This window comes from Mustela erminea, chromosome 8, assembly GCF_009829155.1.
Source record: "Mustela erminea isolate mMusErm1 chromosome 8, mMusErm1.Pri, whole genome shotgun sequence".
In the NCBI taxonomy this organism is placed as follows: domain Eukaryota; kingdom Metazoa; phylum Chordata; class Mammalia; order Carnivora; family Mustelidae; genus Mustela; species Mustela erminea.
The window spans coordinates 9465135-9487063 of record NC_045621.1 but is presented as its reverse complement, the minus strand read 5'-3'; the positions used below and the strand labels follow the sequence as shown (position 1 = coordinate 9487063).

Here is a 21929-nt window from a genome sequence, read left to right as displayed (position 1 = left end):
GGGCATTTGAACAACTCTCTGGTCCTGTGATGACTTACCTGTCAAATCCTTTCAGAATTGTGCTACAGGGCAAACATTCTATCCCAGCTCAGTAAATAGAATTACCCCATGAGCCACAGGAGACTGAGGCACTCATCCTGCCAACTAGTTGTCCCTCTGTAAAGCTTCAGACTTTTTTCCCTTAGTTCTGCCATGTTTAAATTCTTCAGACCAGAAAGAGTTCCATATCTCACAGTCGTTCTGAAAATAGCAGGACACATTTTAAATCAGAATGGCCCTGAGGGGCTTGGCTGGCTCAGTTGGAAGAGCATGCAACTCTTGATCTCAGGGTTGTGTGTTCAAGCCCCACAGTGGATACTGACATTACTTAAATAAACAACAAAGACAACAGCACCAAAAGAAAAATTTTGAAAATAAAACTTAATGTGAAAAAATATTCAGAATGGCTCTCAGAAAACCAGGGACATAGCAGTCTCAGACATATTTCAAATTGAGGAGCTTGTTCTCAGGACCTCCTCGAGATAAGGGAAGAAACTGTCTCCCACAGTCTTACCGGGGCTTCTGTAGACTGTCCTAAGACAGTCGGCCTTTGAGAAGTCATCTATTCATTTACTGTTTTACCCCATTAGGAAAGGTTGCGAAGCCTGCTCTAGTTCCAACATCACACCCTAGGGCATTCAGACCTGTACCATCCTATAATGGGTTGGAAAGAACTCACTCCAGGGGTCATTCACAATCCCTGCCCCGACTTTCTCCTGCTTTCTATTCAAAAAGAATAAATCCCTCCTCATCTTTGCATAGTTCTAGGCCTGGTTCCCTCCTGGGATTCTCTAGCTGAATCATACACTTTGAACAGTACCCAGAAACAACCTCTGAGTCTTGGGTACCCTCTCCCCTGCCTTTTCTCTCTTAGAAGATATTCTAGATTCTGAGACAGTTCCCTTCCACTTAACTGCACCGTACATCTCATTAAATGAGTAGGAAAAGCAGAAGGAATAGACAAAGTAGAAAAAAATCACGTTTGTTGTAGACCTTTTAGTAGCAGGCACAGCCGAGGTCTTCATACACATCCACATACTTACCCTTTGCAAAGTCCCTCACGGGAAATGAAAGTTAAGAGAATTTTAAAACTTTGCTAAAGAAACCAGCTATGAGGTGGTATCATCAGCTATTATGGAAGAGTTGGAATTTAAAGCCACTGCTTTTTCCAGCATATCCTGTACTTCCCAAACACAGACCAGCCTATTCTGCACACTGTTAGTCTCTTTCCTGTATGCCTGTGTCATAACCCATGTCTCCTGATGCTTGTTCCCAAAAGCAACGATATACAGTTGGCCCTTAAACAACATGGGTTTGAACTGCACAGGTCCACTTAAAAGCAGATTTATTTTGATAAATATAGTACAAAACTGTAATGTGTTTTTTCCTTCTTATGATTTTTTCATAACAATTTCTTTTCTCTAGCTTATTTTATTGTAAGAATACAGTTTATAATATATTTAACATACAAAATATGTGTTAGTAAACTGTTAATATATTTGGCGAGGTTTCCAGTCAACAGCAAGCTCTTAGTAGTTAAGTTTTTGGAGAGTCTAAAGTATATGTGGATTTTTTTTTTTTTTTTTTAAGATTTTATTTTGGGGGCACCTGGTGGCTCAGTGGGTTGAGCCTCTGCCGTCGGCTCAGGTCATGATCTCAGGGTCCTGGGATCGAGCCCCACATCGGGCTCTTCTGCTCTGCAGGGAGCCTGCTTCCCCCTCTCTCTCTGCTGCCTCTCTGCCTACTTGTGCTCTCTCTCTCTGTGTCAAATAAATAAATAAAATCTTAAAAAAAAAAAAAAGATTTTATTTTTAAATAATCCCTACCCCCAAACTGGGGCTCAAATTCACAACCCCAAATTCAAGAGTCACATGCTCTACCTACTGAACCAGCCAAGTGGCCCCCCATGTAGATTTTTGTCTGGGGTTGGGGGGGTCGATTCCCTTAAGCCCCACGTTGTTCAAGGGTCAACTACACTTCATACCAAGTCTTTCCTTCTAATCAAAGATAAAGTTAAACTAAACTGATATTAGACCAGAAGCATTCTTTTAAAAATAAAAAAGAAGCAGTCTCTCATTACCACTTTTGGGGGAAACTTTGCCATTTCTCAAAATTCAACAGTAGCAGTAAATTTGGGATTTTCAGATGGTGTCGGGTTGACATACACCGCTAGGGCCGGAGTTTCAATGTTGCATTTGTTTTCCAGAAAAAGAGCTCCGCATAAAATGCAGCTAATAGTGAGGTTTTGTTTGGGTTTTTTGCATAATAAAAGTCGTAACTGAGCAACATTAGCTACAGACACTCCTCCCCATAAATCCATGGAGACTGTGAAAAGCATTTCAGAGAAATACAAACCCCAAGTAGTCTTTGGCGAGGGGTAATTTGCCATGATGATAGTTAAATAAGGAGAATACTGAGTAGCTGACTACAAAGAAGCATCTGAAAATAAAACTAGCTGTGGCTCAAGCCCCTCATCTGAAAATGTATATAAAATCTCTCACAAGTGGCAGCCTAAATTAGTCTCTTCTTCTTATGAGGCAAATTTGACAATGCATACCAAGAAGCTTAAATCGTGCCCTTTTGACCTAATAATCCCACTCCTGAGACTTTATCTCAAAGAAATAAGTCGTAAGAATAAGGAAGACTATCCATATTTTACAGAAGCATTATTTAAAATTTAGTGGAAAATTGGAAACAACCTAATTTTCCAATAATACAGGAAAGGCGTAATGCATTTTAGTATCTTAATTCTTTGAGAGACTGCAGCTATTAAGAATATGATCACAAGTGTACAAACAAGGAAAGGGGTGTTTAATGAAAAGCATAGAACACCGAAATGTGGAAATTCACATGTTGATAAAGACTAGGAGGGAGCAAAAAAAAGATAAAAAGACTTACATTCGCAATATTGAGATTACAAATTCTAAACAAATTTTTCTTTGGTAAAGGACTGTATTCAGCTTTTAGGCATTTTTTCTTACTTTTCCAGTTACAACTTATATAGAATCATATTTCATAATTATTTTTGGATCAAAAGATTATATTACAAAGGATACATATGAAATATTCTAGCCAAGGATGAAATTGAGAATTACTAATTTGCAAATACTAATGCTATTGCTTTAATTTGCAGTGAAGGGAATTTGGCTACAAAACAAGTTGTGTTCCTTCAGAGACCAGTTATGTGGAATTCAGCTGCTCAAACACCAGAAGTGAGTAAAACTGATGCTTTATTACTAAATGTTCTATTGAAGCATTTAATCCTTAACTCTCATTGTGATTCTAAATGGTGAATACAGATGAGGAAATGTGGACTCGATATGGAAATATTCTCTAAACTAACATATAGCAACAAAGGAAATGTGTCAGTAACTCCGTGCTGGGAGACAGTTTTGAAGGGGATCAAAATATGTCACCCCAAAATCTGCCACGTGGACTAAGGATTATTTTCAGCTGAACACGGTTAAGAATCACATACATAAGAGTAACTTTCTATCCCCTCCCTTTGTGATAAAAAGTAGGGCATAAATTTGCTTTTTTTTTTTTTTTAATAAATTCCCTTTTTTAAAGATAACATAGGGCTGCCTGGCTGACTCAGTAGACTCTTCATCTTGAACTCGCTCTGACTCTTGATCTCAGGGTTGTGAGTTCAAGCCTCATGTTGGGTGTAGAGATTACTTAAAAAATAAAATCTCAAAATAAAAAAAAAAAGTAACATAAATTTCCATTTGTAAAGTTGTCCTCCTTCGCTGTACTAGGAAGAGAAGACTCCTACTAGTCATCAAAGATGACTTGTTGCTAGATGTGGCACTGACTTGAGGTTACATAAGTAAATCTTATTAAAATAACCCTTATCTTCCATTAGGTTCACCACATATGCACCTTTCCACAGTCTGCTGCCCATCGAAGCCCAAAGCCCTGTTCCTTTGTCTAGTCACTTTGCTAAAATCATGTATAAGCTAGACTTGGGAGCTTATATGGTTACAGTCTAACTGCCTCTTTAAGTTTTCACTTTTTCTTTGCGAAGCCCCCATAGACATCCAAAATAAACCTTTTCTCCTGTTAATCTGTCTTTTGTTAGTTTAACTTGCAAGCCCCATGAGATAAGAGGGTAGAAGAAAATTTTTGTGAGTGCCTAATGTTGCGACACACATACAGATGGCCCACACACAGGTGAGAAGATGGTCAGCTTCGATAATCATCAGAAAAATGCAAATCAAAGCCACAATGACAGATCACCTCACGCCAGTCAAAATAATTAATATAAAAAAGATAAGAAATAAGAAGTAGTGTGAGGATGTGGAGAAAAGGGAACCCTTGTACACGGTTGGTGGGAATGTAAATTGGTGCAGCCACTGGGGAAAACTGTATGAAAACTGTATGTAGTCTCCTCAAAAAAACAGTAAAACAGAATTACCGTATGATCCAGTAATTGCACTTGTGGGCATTTACCAGAGAATGTGAAAACACTAATTTGAAAAGAGATATGCACCCCTGTGTCTACTGCAGCATTATTTACCACAGCCATGATATGGGGAAAGTCCAACGGTCCATCCATACGTGAATGGATAAAGAAGGTGTGATCTCTCTCAATATGTATATGTATATATATGGTAGAATATTATTCATCCATAAAAAAAAAACAAAGCCTTGCTGTCAGCAACAACATGGCTCAATCTGGAGGATATAAAGCTAAGTGAAATAAGTCAGGTAGGTAAAGACAAGTACCATATGATTTCACTCATATGTGAAATTTAAGAAACAAAACAGATGAAAAAAGAAACAAAACAAAACACCAGACTCTTAAATATAGAGAAGAAAACTGTGGTTACCGAGGGGAAGTGGGTGGGGAGATGGATAAAATAGGTGAAGAAGATTAAGAGTGCACTGATCTTGGGGCGCCTGGGTGGCTCAGTGGGTTAAAGCCTCTGCCTTTGTTTTTGTTTTTTTTTTTTTAAAGATTTTATTTATTTCTTTGACAGAGAGAGATCACAAGTAGGCAGAGAGGCAGGCAGAGAGAGAGGAGGAAGCAGGCTCCCTGCGGAGCAGAGAGCCCGATGCGGGACTCGATCCCAGGACCCTGAGATCATGACCCGAGCCGAAGGCAGCGGCTTAACCCACTGAGCCACCCAGGTGCCCTAAGCCTCTGCCTTTGGCTCAGGTCATGATCCCAGGATCCTGGGATCGAGTCCCTCATCAGGCTCTCTGCTCAGCAGGAAGCCTGCTTCCCCCCACCCCTGCCTGCCTCTCTGCCTACTTGTGATCTCTGTCAAATAAATAAATAAATAAAATCTTAAAAAAAAAAAAGAGTGCACTGATCTTGAACACTGAGTAGTGGATGCAACTGTTGGATCACTAACATAGCACTACCAATACTACCATGCATTACCAATACTGTAATTTTTAAATAATAATAATAAATAAATAATAATAAATAAAAATATTATAGAGATTCCATTTATATGATATTCTCAAAAAGATAAAACTATAATGTGGAGAACAGATCAATGGTTGCAAGGAATTAGAGTTTTGGGGGAAGGAAAGTGATAAAGGGATCCTATGGAGGTTTTAGAGGAGATAATAGAACTGTTCTGTATCCTATTGTGGTTACACAAAACTATGCATGGCGGTGGGAATTCATAGAACTATATACTTTTAGCATATAATAATCTAAAAATTAAAAGATTGCTTTATAAATCACAAAGACTACATTTCTTATGTCTTTGTCCTTCATTAAAGACTTTCCTTGGTAGAAACAAAAAGAAGAGTAGAACAAATGAAACTAGGACCTGGTTCTTTGAAAGAATTAATAATATCAAAAAACCCTTGGCCAGACTTATAAAAAAGAAAGGAAGAAGGACCCAAGTAAATAAAACCATGAATGAAAGAGGAGAGATCACAACCAATACAGAAGAAATACAAACAACTATAAGAACATATTATGAGTAACTACATGCCAGCAAATTAGGCAATCTAGAAGAAATGGATGCATTCCTAGAGACATATAAACGACCAAAACTCAAACAGGAAGACATAGAAAACCTGAACAGACACATAACCAGTAAGGAGATTGAATCAGTCATCAAAAATCTCCTAAAAAACAAGAGCCCAGGGCCAGATGGCTTCCCAGGGGAATTCTACCAAACATTTAACAAATTGATACCTGTTCTTCTGAAGCGGTTTCAAAAAATAGAAATGGAAGGAAGACTTCCCAACCCTTCCGATGAGGCCAGCATGACCTTCATCCCCAAACAAGACAAAGACCCCACTAAAAAGGAGAATTACAGACTATTATCCCTGATGAACATGGATGCAAAAATTCTCACCAAGATACTTGCCAATAGGATCCAACAGTACATTAAAAGGACTATTCACCGGGCGCCTGGGTGGCTCAGTGGGTTAAGCCTCTGCCTTCAGCTCAGGTCATGATCTCAGGGTCCTGGGTTCGAGGCTCGAGTCAGGTGCTCTGCTGGGCGGGGAGCCTGCTTCCCCCTCTCTCTGCCTGCCTCTCTGCCTACTTCTGATTTCTGTCTCTGTCGAATAAATAAATAAAATCTTTAAAAAAAAAAAAAGGACTACTCACCATGACCAAGTGGGATTTATTCCCAGGTGCAAAGATGGTTCAACAGTTGTAAATCAATCAATGTGATACATTACATTAATAAAAGAGAGGACAAGAACCATATGATCCTCTCAATAGATGGAGAAAAAGCATTTGACAAAGTACAGCATCCCTTTCCTGATCAAAACTCTGCACCGTGCAGGGATAGAGGGAACATACCTCGATGTGATAAAAGCCATCTACAAAGACCCCCAGTGAATATCATTCTTTCTCTTTTTTTTAAGATTTCATTTTTATTGATTTGACAGAGAGACACTGAGAGAGTGAACACAAGCAGGGGGAGCGGCAGGGGGAGAAGCAGGCTTCCCTCTGATAAGTGAACCAGATGTGGTGCTTGATCCCAGGACTCTGGGATCATGACCTGAGCCAAATGCAGGCGGTTAATAGCTGGTCACCCAGGTGCCCTGCAAATATCATTCTCAAAGGGGAAAAAATGAGAGCTATTCCCCTAAGACCAGGAACTCAACAGGGCAGTTCACTATCACCACTGTGTTCAATATAGTACTAGAAGTCCTAGCCTCAGCAATCAGACAAAAAAAAAAGAAACAAAGGCATCCAAATCCACAAAGAGGTCAAACTCTCCTCTTCACAGATGACATGATATTCTACGTGGAAAACCCAAAAGACTCCATCCCCAAATTGCTAGAACTCATACAGGAATTCAGCAAAGTGCCAGGATATAAAATCAGTGCACAGAAGTCTGTTGCATTTCTATACACTAACAATGAGACAGAAGAAAGAGAAATTAAGGAGTCAATCCCATGTACAGTTATACCCAAAACCATAAGATACCTAGGAATAAACCTAACCAAAGAGGCAAAGGATCTACATTCAGAAAACTAGAGAACACTCTAAGAAATTGAGGAAGAAATTGAGGAAGACCCCAAAATTGGAAAAATGTTCTATGCTAACAGATTGGAAGAACAATTATTGTTTAAAATGTCAATGCTACCTAAAGCAATCTACACAGTCAATGCAATCCCTATCAAAATACCATCAACTTTTTTCACAGAACTGGAACAAACAATCCTAAAATTTGCATGGCACCAGAAAAGACCCTCAATAGCCAAAGAAATGTTGAAAAAGAAAACCAAAGCTAGTGGCCTCACATTGCCTGACTTCAAGCTCTATTACAACGCTGTAATCATCAAGACAGTATGGCACTGGCACAGAAACAGACACACAGATCAGTGGAACAGAACAGAGAAGCCAGAAATGGACCCACCCACTCTATGGTCAACTAATCTTCAAAAGAGCAGAAAAGAATACCCAATGGAAAAAAAAAAAAAAAGTCCTTCAACAAATAGTGTCAGAAAAATAAACAGAATGGGAGAAGACATTTGCAAATGACATAACAGATAAAGGGCTAGTACCCAAAATCTGTAAAGAACTCATCAAACTCCACATCCAAAGAACAAATAATCCCATCAAGAAATGAGCAGAAGATATGAACAGACGTTTCTGCAAAGAAGACATCCAAAAGACCAACAGACACATGAAAAAATACTCCACATCACTCGCCATCAGGGAAATACAAATCAAAATCACAATGAGATACCCCTCACACCAGTCAGAATGGCTAAAATTAATAACTCAGGAAACAACAGATGTTGGTGAGGATGCCGAGAAAGGGAAACCCTCTTACACTGTTGGTGGGAAGGCAAGCCGGTATAGCCACTCTGGAATACACCATGGAGGTTCCTCAAAAAGTTTAAAATAGAGCTACCCTGTGACCCAGGAACTGCACTACTGGGTATTTACCCCAGAGATACAAATATAGTGTCTGGAGGGGAACCTGTACCCCAGTGTTTATAGCAGCAATGTCCATAATAGCCCAACTATGGCAGGAGTCCAGATGTCCATTGACAGATGAATGGATAAAGAAGATATGGTAGATATAATATACAATTGATACTATTCAGTCATCAAAAAAATGAAGTCCTGCCATTCATAATGATGTGGATGGAGCTAGAGGGTATTATGCTAAGTGAAATAACCCAGTGAAAGAAAGACAATCATCACGTGTTCTCACTCATATATGGAATTTAAGGAACAAAACAGAGGATCCCAGGGAAGGGAGGGAAAAATAAAACAAGTCTAAATGAGAGAGAGAGACGGGGAGCCTGGGTGGCTCAGTGGGTTAAGCCTCTGCCTTCAGCTTGGGTCATGATCTCAGGGTCCTGGGATTGAGCCCCGCATTGGGCTCTCTGCTCAGCAGGGATCCTTTCCCTCTGCCTGCCCCTCTGCCTACTTGTGATCTCTCCCTCTCTGTCAAATAAATAAATAAATAATCTTTTTTTAAAAAAGGGAGAGGGAGACAAATCATTAGAGACTCTTACTCAGGAAACAAACTGATGGTTGCTGGGGGGGGAGTAGGGAATGGGGTAACTGGGGGATTGGCATTAAGGAGGGCACATGACATAATGAACACTGGTTATTATATAAGATTGATGAATCACTGAACTCTACCTCTGAAACTAATAACATATGTAAATTAATTCAATTTAAAAAACAATAAATCTTGCCCCCCCCAAAAGAGACTGTCTTTGATAATGAAATTCTGATGAAGTAAGGCTATTAAGGGTTAAAGTAAGGGTTCAAGCAATGTCCTTTCCATCTTGTTCCTTTTATTTATTCTTATTTTTCTTTTGGTGGGAGGCCTCTACATGAATTCAAGGATGTGACAAGCAGTAGGATAAGAGACTCCCAACCAGGATTTTAACTCCATCTATTAAATGTTCCCAACTTTTTCTTCCAAGATTTTTTCTTCTAAGATCTTTGGAATTCAGAAAAGAATTTCAAGATTCTTTTTTGTTTCTTTTGAAGACTCAAAACTAATCAAATTTTTTTATTACCTAAAAGTCTCTATTTCAGTTAAATTCTTCAGCCCATTTCTCTTTGATAATTATATTAAAGTATTTAATTTCCACTAACTCAGAGTAGAGTTTCCACTCAGTGGTGTTTTCAGGAGTAGAAAACAAAACATGAAAAGGATTCCAGGGGATGGGGTGCATGTGTGTGTGTGTATGTGTGTGTGTGTGTGCATGTGTGCTACACTCCCCAAGCCTTCATACCTTCATCTATAAAATATGGACAATGTTAATACTTACCACAGGGTTGTAAGGGGGATTCAATAAGAATACATGTAGAGAGCTTAGCACAATGGCTGGTCATATGAAATGTTGCTTTTGTTTTCAATAGGAACATTTTTCTTTCAATATTCGATAATTAAACGCTACAATAATTCTATGGAAAAAGTGAAGAAGAATCTAGAAATTCCTAATGACACTCCATTTTCTCCAGCTAAAAATTACCTTCAGCTAGTATGCAGGAATGTAGTGTATTAATGTTTTTGATTATCCAAAAAAAAATACATATACATATACATGAAATATGGTAACATATTAACATGTTTAGAATTAGGTAATGAGTATATAGTGTTTGATGTATTATCCTTTAAACTTTCTGTCTACTTGAAATTTTTCATAATTAGAAAGTTGGGGAAAATCAAGCTAAAAAGCATTAGTCATCAACAACTTTTTCATGTTATTAATTAGTAACTAACTAGTTACTAAGATGCTATACCAAAAAGGCCCATAAGGAATGATTTAATACAACAGAAGGGTCTCTCTCTCCCAATAGTCTAAAGATGGGCAGGACCTCCAGGGTAGGGCAAGGCTCTGCTTCACGACTGGTCAGCCCTGCTGCCCTCAACATTTGGCTTCTGCCTCTGGACCCAGGGCTGGTCACAGCCAGCAAGAAGGAAAGGGGCCATACTTCATAGGCACTGACATACCAGACATACTTCAAAGGCACTGACCCTTAATCACATATTTCTTCTCGCATCCCACTGACATGAACTTATCTATGCCACCATGAGGGTCTGCAAGGGAGGCTGGGATATGCCATCTGGGCAACCACGTGCTGGTGCCACAGCGAAATAGCACATGGCCGGCCACAGATTGCAAGGCAGCGGCAGGGAGGAGTCCCATTACTGAAAGAAGGAGAGAATAGGGAGACATGAGTTTAATGTTTAATTTATTTTCCTTCTTTAGAGCAGCTTTACATTCAAATAATATTCTTGTCTTTAAAATTTATCTCAAAAGAAATGATTGCAGGAGGTAAAGCCTTCTTGGGCACATCTATGGAATCCTTTCTCTAACACAAACCTAGAAGTGAAGAAGCAGCAACAGGAAAATGTTCTAAATTAGATCTTTTCCAGAGTAGCTATGATGAGGTCATAAAAATACTAAGAAATATTTAAGGTACACCTTAACTTCTTTCTTTACCTTACAGTGAGACGATTACTAAACTTTGTTCTTACTTTTTCAGTCATTTGAAGTTGATACGAAATTATCTGAAAATCACAAGGGTCATACTTTACTCATCAACTGTTAGTATCCTCAACTCAGGTTCATGTGAAATCAAATCAGGGGCCAGTGTAAGCAGAGGATGTCACGTGTCTCAAAGAGCATTTAGTAAAATTCAAGATAAAAACATTTTGCTTTAATATTTAATGATGTTCTTCACCTAAGGAATGCTTTCCACTCAAAGCAAATGGGTTTTTCTTGGTATGAGCTGAAAGAGGAAGAGGGGTCCCTGCTGCCACAGGGCAAGGTTCAGGCTGGAAAACAGCTCTCTGCTAGGCCACCCATGCTATGACCTCTTGGTGTCCCTCCCTGGGCATGTAAGGGACAGAAGCCCTGCTCAGACAGCCTATGTATGTAAGCGAATTTATTGACTTCTAGATGGGAAGGATACAGGCATAGCTCACAACATCCAAAAAGGGCTATAAGGACCCTCAGGTCCTGACACGAGAGAGTCAATGTTGCCAGGATGTTCTCCTTCATCTGTCTGTTTCATCTTCTATGTACATATGTGCAGAGGCTTCTGAGAAGGTGAGCATGGCCACCTCACCAAAAAGAGCTTCTTCGGGTGCCTGGGTAACTCAGTCAGTTAAGCATCCAACTCTTGATTTAGGCTCGGGTCATGATTTCAGGGTTCTGAGACTGAGCCCCCACTGGGCTCTATGCTGGGCCTGGAGCCCGTTTAAGATTCTCTCTCTCGGAGCACCTGGGTGGCTCAGTGGGTTAAGCATCCGCCTTCAGCTCAGGTCATGATCTCAGGGTCCTGGGGTCGAGTCCCATGTTAGGTTCCCTTCTCAACAGGGAGTCTGCCTCTCCTTCTGCCTCTCCACTCTGCTTGTGCTCTTTCTCTCTCTCTCTCAAATAAATAAATAAAATCTTTAAAAAAAGAAGAAAAAGAAAAAGATTCTCTCCCTCTCCCTCTGTCCTTTCCCCATCCTCTTCTCTAAAAAAATAAAGAGCTTCTTTATCCTACAGTCCATCTAGAAATCCCAGGGAAGGACTCTGATTGGATCTGACTGGGCATGTGTCCACGCAGCAGCAGAGAAGAAGGTGGATAGGAAAGCTGCCTTTTCCTTCCCAGACTTGAATGATCTTGACAACCCCAAGCTGGGTGCCCCAGGAACAAGTTCTGTGAGCAAGCACGGGTTGTGTGTCTCCATATGTTTTCAAAAATCTTTCAGACTCTTCCAAGTGGCACTAAGGCTACATTTCGGCTTGCAGAGGCTTCCTGATCCCACCCCCCCAAGCCTGAGACACACAAGGAAGACACGTCCTGAATGTCCACTCCAAGTTTTTACTGCTTTATAAACTTCGTTCTTTCCTTTTTGTTTTTAAGACCCTTACAGTGAAAAATGGAAGCCAGAATGGTAGGATACCCTGAATTCAACTGACTTGTCATTGAGTCTCATATATTTGAAATGGGGCACCCATTTTTAGCAAATATTGACACTGATTCTCAAAAGTTAATAGATTTTTATCAAGAATGGCATTAGATCTGCATCCAGATCTTGGTATTTTCTCCAATTTTATAGTGAAAATATCAGGGGAAAAAAAAAAGTTACATGAATAAGCCTGGCCATGTATCATGGAAATTTTCTCCTTATTGACATAGAGAAATACTAAAAATAGAGTGCTAAGTTAAAAAGTGTGTTGTACACATCTATGTGTGCATAAGCAAATACATACATATTTACAGAAAGAAACAGTAAAATATGGCAAATTTTAACATTTTAAATTTTATCTTTATCTGCAAGATAGGATTGTGGGTGGGTTTTGTTTTTCTGTTTTTGCCAGACTTTCTACACTGAACATGTATTATTTTTGTAACTGAAGGAAAATTATATTTGGGAAACACACAAATCTTTGACCTTAAATCTACTCATATTTTTGCAGCTGTGGGTGATATTGAGTTCGAAGAATGAGATAAGATACTTGAGATCTAGTTTGAGACCAATCATTCCCTGACCTTGGGCAAATCCTGTCTTTCTTCTGGGCCTGCATCCTACCTCTATAGGATGATGAGTTATAGTAGATGATCTCTCAAGACTGGTCGGGCTCCTACATTCTAAATTATGAGAACACTGCAACTTGATCTGTTGGAAAAGCATTAGCTCAGGTGGAAAGTGGGGTAGGGGAGGCAATAGCATTGCTGAAGAGGTCTTTATTAAAATCATATGGTAAAAAAGTAGAAGTGTTCTGAAATATTTTTTAGACTTAGCATGCTAGGTATTGTCATCTTCTAATATTTGAAATTTACATTTGGTGGCTGCTTACTTATTAATACTTACCTAAAAGTAAATTACTATGAGTATCATATCATTCTGAATAACACCCACATTTTATTAAGAAAATTCTTCTTGACTATGTGAACTGGTTGACATACAATAAGGAATTTATTGCAGAATTTACGTCTGGCCCTGTTCCTGGTGAGAAAGGGAAGATCCAGGCAGCCAAGAGCTCCCAGGCATCCCCGCCTTCCTACTTTTCTCTCAGGCTGCACTGAGAGGTCATTCAAGAGTGAGCGCGCTCCTGCGTGGGGGAGAGGGCGCCCGCGATCTGGCCGCACTCATCAGCCCGTCCTGCAGCCACGAGGCCGAATCCTCACTGACCAGCTCCCCAGGACCGAGAGAATGTGCCATTCTCAAACTCAACACCCGAGGATAAAGCCGTCAGGTTCCACTTCTTGCATTAAATCCCATACTTCTGGTGAGAGAATCCAAAAGAAAAGGATCTGAGATCTGATATTTGCATTTGGTGAATACAATGGGGCCAATGGAAGTGTCACAATACAGCCCTGTCTGATTGGGGACCATGAAGGCTCTCGTTGAGGCAGGACCCACTGGTTGCCTTAAACTTCCCCAAGGCCTCCAGTAGCTCAGCCAAGAAAAAAAACTGTCGCCGCGCCTTTCCGTGCAACACGCCGAGGGCTGCTGCTTCCCACACAAGCAACGTCGCACGAGGTGGTTGCATTCCATGGTAGCCGAGTAAATCTAATTTAATAAGGCTTTTGTTTGCGTTGTATATTTGCCATGAAAACCAGCAGACAATACTTTCGTATTTTACACACTACAGTTCAACAAACCTATGGGTTAACAGAGTTTTCTCAGACCAGCCTGGGCATCTGACTTCTACATTTTTTTCCTAAGTTTTATAAGTTGTACCTCTTGCATTTAGGAAAATACAATCCTAGGTCCTAACAGATAAATGAACTTCCAAGAAATAAACTCTGTAAATTGGGACATAACTATGCTTTTTTATTTATCTTTTTAAATTTTATCTTTATCTTTTTCTGTTTATCCTTGTTCAGACTTTGTGCCTAAGAGGATGTGATCATATTCTTTTTTTTTTAAGATTTTATTTATTTATTCGGCAGACAGAGATCACAGATAGGCAGAGAGGCAGGTAGAGATAGAGAGGGGGTAGCAGACTCCCCGCTGAGCAGAGAGCCCGATGCGGGACTCGATCGCAGGACCCTGACATCATGACCTGAGCCGAAGGCAGAGGCTTAACCCACTGAGCCACCCAGGCGCCCCGGATGTGATCAGATTCTAATAGGCGCCGTCATCAGTATTAAAGATGCCGTTGTAGGGGAAGCTCGGCAGGACCCGGAACATCCACTTGTTAAGTTGCTCCCATTCTCTCCCCGAGATTTCCTTTTATTGACTTAGAGCCCTTACTTGGACTTGTTACCTTGGCAAAGACCGTGTCCTCCTCACTCTGAGCTGCACCAGGGACACTGTCAGGCCTCCGGAGTATTTCCCAGCCAGCACGCGCGCAGGTTCCCGGAGAGGCCGCAGACCGAGCAGCTCGCGCCGCGGCGGGCCGAAGCGAGCTGCCGCAGGACGGGGAGAGACGCGGCTGCGCGACCCGGGAAGACCCTCCGGCCACTCTGCGGCGTCAACGCGGTCGGAATCCTGGCGACTCCCCGGCGCCGTCCGCGTCCGTCGGACCCGGCGGGAGGCGGCCCGCGCAGCGCTTGTCTGCTGTCCGGCTCCTAACCGACGCCGAGAAGAAAACCGGAACTTGGATGTATTTTTACCGTTTTGTTCCCCAGACTAGGGTCTCGGCAGGTGCCTCTGCCCCGAGGGACCCGTGAGGGCGCAGACCCGCGCGCCACCGACCCGAGGAGGAGCAGGAGGCCGCGCCGGGCAGCTGCCGGGCTCACCTGGGGCGGGTGACGGGGACGCGGAGCTGGTCCTGCGGGACGAGCAGGGTTCTGAAGGGCAGCGCGGAAAGGACACGTTGGCAAAGTGGGGTCTGTGCTAGGGCGGGAAGGGCGCACCTTCTCACCTCCCGCGGCCCGTCTCTTGTGTTGCAGAGGAGAGCCAGCCGGCACGCGAAGGGTGAGGACCGGAGCAGAGCCCCCAGCAGGAGCGTCGGGGCGGACACGGCCGCATCGCCGCCCGCCGACGGCAGAAACCTGCCCGAGGAGCGCCTCGTGTCCCCGTCGCGGGAGCGCTGGGCCGGCGAGCGCAGGCCGGTCCCGCACGGCGGCGGCGACAGCGCGCTGCGGGAGCTGGACGACGGCCAGTTTGACCAGGAGGACGCAGTGACTCAAGTCACTTGTATGTGACCGACGAAGTCACGCCACAGAAGGCCTGTAAATAAGTACTCCAGTAATCGCCAACCGGCTTCATTATATTACTTTACCTGCATTTATGTCACACCTTCGACTGTTCCAGACTCAGGCTTTCCTCTAATCTGCATAAACTTTGGTTCAACCTCAGACAAGGAAACATAACCAACTTATTTGTAAATTTAGAATCGTGTTTACACTTCTCTCAACTAAAACATCTGTTTAAACAGATGTTTCATTAGGTTATTAACCAATAATCTACTTCAGTTTCTCATGAATGTTACAGGATGTACTTTTCGTTCAGTTTCTGGAGAGAAAACTAAATAGATCAACCAGTATTTCACCTAATTAGAAAGTTCTCAGGAAGTCAGAATCTTACTTAAGGTAAAAAGCAGTCTCTCTCTCTCTCTCTCTCTTTTGAAATCCCTCTCTCTCTTTCGCATACCTGTAAAGGGAAAATTAATGAAATACCTATTTCCTGAATATAACAATTAATCCAAATTTTGTCTTTTAGTGATGATATGTATATAAAAAGCAAGCTCCCGTTTGTTAAAATATTCTTCAAAAACATCTTTTTGTATGTCTTTACTTTTAAAGAAAGGGTCACCAAGTTACCAGCCCTGTACTGACTCATTGAGCTTAAATTTTATTGCTTCTAATGGCCTAGATATAGAGCAAAGCAGCCTTCCTCAAAATTCAATATGAAAAGAACCCATAATCTCAACATTTAAAAACTTTAGTAGAATGAAATAATTTTCTTCATCTTAAATTGCAAGAATAAAAAGGTACTCAGAGTCCATGTGTATGGAGACCCATCTCTTTTATCTCTGCTTTTCTTGTTCTGCCTTGCCCAGTCTTTCCTAAAGATTAAAATTCTACATCATAGAGGATTTTCATCTATCTATGAAAGGCTTACTTTGAAATGTGGGAATTTTCAAGTGAAATACAACTGACTTTGCCATTGATGAATGCAGCCTATTATCTATTTTTATTAGCATTGGTGTTGACATTATAAGATAATTTGAATAATAAAATGTCATTTGTTACTGGGCTGTCATTTTTTTTATCACAAATGCTCATAATATGCTTTGTACGTATGATGGATAATTATTACATGTTATCAAATATAAAGTATGACTAAACTGGGAAGATCTCCATGAATTGTTGACCAGATCAACATGGAATCACTCTACTTCTACCATGCAGAAGCATTACCTCTGTAAGTATAAATGAGCCAAAGATCATTTTGCTTAGTATTATTCCATGGAAATAGCTATCAACAATATCTGTAGAAATGTTTTTTTTGTTGTTGTTTTGATTTTCAGATGAACTTGAGTCCCATATTCAAGAGTTGGTGAGTTTTGGGTAGAAACAAACATTACTTCTGGAGCCCACAAAGTGCCATGAGTTATGAAGCACAGAGAATGTTCTCAGAAAGGTCAGTGATTCCAATACCAAGATCTAAAAGAGACTCCTGTGTCATTTTGCCACCACACAGAAGGGATTTCAAGTATTAAAAACAGAGATAGAAATTTATACTTCTAATTTAAAGGAAAACTAGGGAATCTATTAATCACTTAATTTTTAAAAATCTGTGGTAAGCATCTTTTTTTTTACAGTTTGCTTTTAATCTAAATGTTATTTCTTCTTGTTAAAAAAAAAACTTAATATGAAAATTTAGCAGTTATATCCCCAAAACCTATTTTATAAGCATTTACTCCAACAACTACCCTTAAGTTACATGGCAAAACTGTATTACTGTGAATAAATAATGACCAAGTGGTTCTAGAGCATCTTAAATATATATAAGTAGCTCCAAGTCTATTTAAAAAAAAAAAAAGATAACAAAACTTATACTCTATATGCCCAAGGAGTTAAATGTGACCAATGATTATCTGCCAACTGTATATTTAGTTCTTTTCATAACACTATGTAATTCTAGGGGCCCTAGCAAGTGAACATATGAATTACTAACACCTATAAATTATAACAAAAAAGTATTAGGATCATAAATGTGGGTGTCAAGTTCTGCCATTCTCCTCTGTGCACTATCTCCAGGACTTCGGTCTGGGTTCTTAAAGACCAGCTGTTAGTTCCTTCCCATTTGAATTGAGGGTCACCCTCTTGTCTTCCATGGGCAGCATTTAACACCTGCTCCCCAGAGAAACCGCCTCTGAGCTGATGAGCAGCTCTAGCAATGTCACAGCCATTCTCTTCAGTGTTAAATAAATGAACAGATAAACGGGCTTTCAAGAATCTTCAGGGGTGCCTGGGTGGCTCAGTGGGTTAAGCCTCTGCCTTCAGCTCAGGTCATGATCTCAGGGTTCTAGGATGGAGTCCTACATCGGGCTCTCTGCTCGGCAGGGAGCCTGCTTCCTCCTCGCTCTCTCTCTGCCTGCCTTTCTGCCTACCTGTGATCTATCTCTCTCTGTCAAATAAATAAAATCTTTAAAAAAAAAAAAAAAAGAATCTTCAGACACCCATACAAGCAGGAGGCAGAACTGTAGTCAACCCAAACCACAGCTATCGTCGAGTTATTCATCAGGAGCAAGTGTTTATATATGTGAATATAAGTGTACCAGAAGCGGTTTCATTTCTTTCATCCTGGGAGAGCTGAGAAACGGTCTCATTTTCCTAGCCTTTCCCCACGACCTTGACTCCTCACCCCCATGCCTTCTGGGCCCGAAGCACTGTGGCTTTTTCAGCATCAGGCTAAAAAGGATTTCCTTTTCCCAGATCCTCAGGACCCCAGAGTACCCCTGTATGGAAAGCCTAATCAGTGGAGAATTCACATGGAATATGTGTTAACAACGAAGAGCGTCTGTCACTAAACGTGTGAAATCAATTTACCAGCAGGTATATAGGAAAGCTGACTAAATGCCAACCATCAGAATTCGGGCCACATCCATTTACATAACATTCCTTGTGGCTATTTACTATACCTTGAGAGTGAAATTTATTTGTGCAATTACCTGAAGTTTATAGAGCCAGTTCTGACAGGTGATTAAGTTCTAAGATGGCGCTTGAGGTGGAAAATTAGGTAAAACTCTAAAATAATGAGCCCGGTTTCCGATATGGTCATAAATCCACTCCAAAAATGGATTCCAAAAATGTTTTGACAGTTCATATCATTGTATGTATAAGTATTAAGATGATTCTTGTAGGCTTGTACAAGCAGCATTTTCAGCTGGAAGCAATAGAAGTTGACCTTGGCTCATTCTGCATTAAAGCAGTTTATTTCAAAAGATATCTAGAATTGGACTTCATCAAAATTTAAAACTTCTGTTCACTAAACTCAGTTTTAGAAATGAAAAAGGAAGCAACAGACTGGGAGAAATGTGTTTGCAAAATACATACCTGACAAAAGATTCGTATCTAGAATATATAAATGGCTCTTGTAAATCAATAACAAAAAGACCCAGTACCCAATTATAAATGGGCAAAAGGCTTACACACTTAATGAAAGAAAATACAGAGACTTCTGCTTCCAGAAAGATGGAGTAGATTCCTCCCATGAAGTATGTATATCTAAAAATCCTGAACATTATATATAAAAAACAAACACAAGATATCCAGTGTCAAGTTCCTTGGTTTTATTTTTTCTCACATATCTCAGACTTGAGACCTGAAGAAGCCAGCAATCTAGAAACGCCCATGTTGCAGATCAAAGCACCCTGACAAAAGCCTAGCAGGACAGCAAATATTCAGACAATAGCCACTCTACTCCAGACAAACTCCAATAAAACCTGTGACCTCACCCCTACCTATAAACAGTGTGGACTGAACGGAAAGCATGATTTCCACTCTCACAGGTCTATATGAAGGGGCCCCAATACCTTGGCTAGGGTGATGTCAGAGAAAGGTAAGCAGGGAACCATAATTTCAACCCCACTGGCCAGTAAGAGCCCCCCAACCTTATCCCAAAGTGTTAGTGGAGATCACATAGGAAGCTTGGACTTCACTCCCATCCAGTAGCAATGAGGTGTGTCTCTCTCTCCCCGTTGTGGTGGCCTCAGAGGAGGGTTCGTGCAGAGTCAGGACTTTAGCTATTGTTCAGTGGTAATGAGGCCAGTTCCACAGAGGCGTCATCAGGGACCATGTACGCAACTGGAACTCCCAGCCCTGCACAGGCCAGCAGTGGAGACGAATACCCACATCAGGCATCAACAGAGGTTGAGTGGGGAACTTGGTTTTCTACCTCTACTCAGCACCGAGCAAGCAGTACTCCATTTCCCACACTTGAGTCGGGTCAGAAAAAGCTAGATGATGCAGAAGGTATATAGGAGATCTAGAATCTCATAATATAAAAATATCCAGTTTCAGGAGACAATTATCCCTCAAACCAAGAACTAGAAAGATCCCAAGCTAAAAGAAAAAAAGACAAAAAATAGATGCTAACAGTACAGAGACATCAGAATTAACTTTAAAAGTGTTTGGAGCACCTACGATGAAAAATGCTTCAACAAACAATTACAAATGTGCTTAAAACAACTGAAAAAAAAAAAAATAGAAAGCATCAGCGAAGAAATAGAGGATATAAAGAAGAACCAAATGGAAATTTTAGAGCTGAGAGTTGCAGTACCAAAATAAAAAGCTCAGTGGATGGGCTCAGCACAGAATGAAGAGGACAAAAGAAGGGGGGGTATCTATGAACTGAAAGAGCAATAGAAATTACTCGATCTGAACAACAGAGAGAAATAGATTAAAAAAAAAAGAAGAAGAACAACCCCTTCAGGGTTTGGGACTGTAAGAAACAACAAAGGTGTAATATTCACATCATTAGAGTTCTGGGGTTGGGGGAGTATTGGAGGAAGGGAATCGGGTGGCTGAAAATTCCCAAATCTGGTCAGAGACAAACTAAGTTTCAAGAAGGTGAAACCAATCTTCGATGTTGAAAATCAGAGTAGTGGCTGCTTATGGGGTTGGGGCGGTGGAGCGGGGGTGACTGTTAACTTGGCTCACCCAGGCTGCTGTAACAGAATACCACAGACCAGTGGCTTTTAAACAATAGAAATCTGCTTCTCATGGTTCTGGAGGTTCAAAGTCCAAGATCAAGGTGTTGGCAGATTCAGAGTCTGGAAAACTCTGCTTCCTTATTCACAGATGGCTATTGTCTTTTTTTTTTTTTTTTTTAACCTAAACTCAGTTTAATAGTGTATTATTAGTTTCTGAGGTAGAATTAAGTGATTCATCACTTGCATATAACACACAATGCTCTTACATCAAGTGCCCTCCAAGTGTCTATCACCCAATTACCCCATCCCCGACTTCCCCTCCAGCAACCCTCCATTTATTTCCTTTAACTAAGGGTCCCTTATGGTTTGTTGCCCTGAGTTTGTGTTCCTTTTCCTTCCCTTCCCCTGTGTTCGCCTGTTTTGTTTCTTAAATTCCACATGAGTGAAATCAGATGATATTTCTTTTTCTCAGACTAATTTATTTCACTTAGCATAATACCCTCTAGTTCCATCCATGTCCTTGAAAATGGCAAGATTTGATTTTTTGATGGCTGAATAATATTCCATTGTATATTATTACCACATCTTCTTTATCCATTCATCTGTCAATGGACTTCTGGGCTCTTTCTACAATTTGGCTATTGTGGACACTGCTGCTATAAATATTGTGCAGGTGCCCCTCTGAAAGACTATGTTTGCATCCTTTGGATACTTTGTATTGCATTTGTTGGGCCATAAGGTAAATCTAGTTTCAAATTTTTGAGGAACCCCATACTGTTTTCCAGAGTGGCTATACCGGCTTGCCTTCCCACCAAAGTGTAAGAGGGGTTCCCCTTTCTCGGCATTCTCACCAAGATCTGTTATTTCCAGAGTTGTTAATTTCAGCCATTCTGCCTGGTGTGAGGTGGTATCTCATTGTGGTTTGATTTGTATTTCCCTGATGCCGAGTGATGTGGAGCATTTCTTCATGTGTCTGTTGGCCTTTAGGATATCTTCTTTGGAGAAATGTCTGTTCATGTCTTCTGCCCATTTCTTGACAGGATTATTTGTTCTTTGGGTGTTGAGTTTGGTAAGTTCCTTATAGATTTTGGGTACTAAACTTTAACTGTTATGTCATTTGCAAATATCTTCTCCCATTCTGTTGGTTGCCTTTTGGTTTTGTTGACTGTTGTCTTTACTGTGCAAAAGCTTTTTATCTTGAGGAGGTCCCAGTGGTTCATTTTTGCCTTTGTTTCCCTTACCTTTGGAAACCGCATGGCCAAGATCACAGACTTAGCTGTCTGTGTTCTCCTCTCAGATTCTGATGGATTCCTTTCTCATCTTTAGGTCTTTTGTCCATTTTGAGCCTACCTTTGTGTGTGGTGTAAGAA

The 21929-nt window shown here is 40.8% G+C and overlaps 1 protein-coding gene and 1 long non-coding RNA gene across 3 annotated transcripts in view; one reads left to right on the top strand and one right to left on the bottom strand.

Moving 5' to 3' along the window:
* Nucleotides 1-15399, bottom strand: part of LOC116597016 — a 47936-nt gene extending 32537 nt beyond the window's left edge. For both annotated transcript variants that reach the window (XR_004288437.1, XR_004288438.1), the window contains exon 1: nt 15311-15399. This is a non-coding gene — a long non-coding RNA (uncharacterized LOC116597016). The remainder of the gene's footprint in view (nt 1-15310) is intronic.
* Nucleotides 1-16650, top strand: part of RFTN2 (raftlin family member 2) — a 67328-nt gene extending 50678 nt beyond the window's left edge. The window contains exons 8-9 of the mRNA XM_032354298.1: nt 3173-3251; nt 15347-16650. Of these exons, the coding sequence (XP_032210189.1) occupies nt 3173-3251; nt 15347-15601 (334 nt within the window). The 3' untranslated portion in view covers nt 15602-16650. The remainder of the gene's footprint in view (nt 1-3172; nt 3252-15346) is intronic.
* Nucleotides 16651-21929: the final 5279 nt, after the last annotated feature.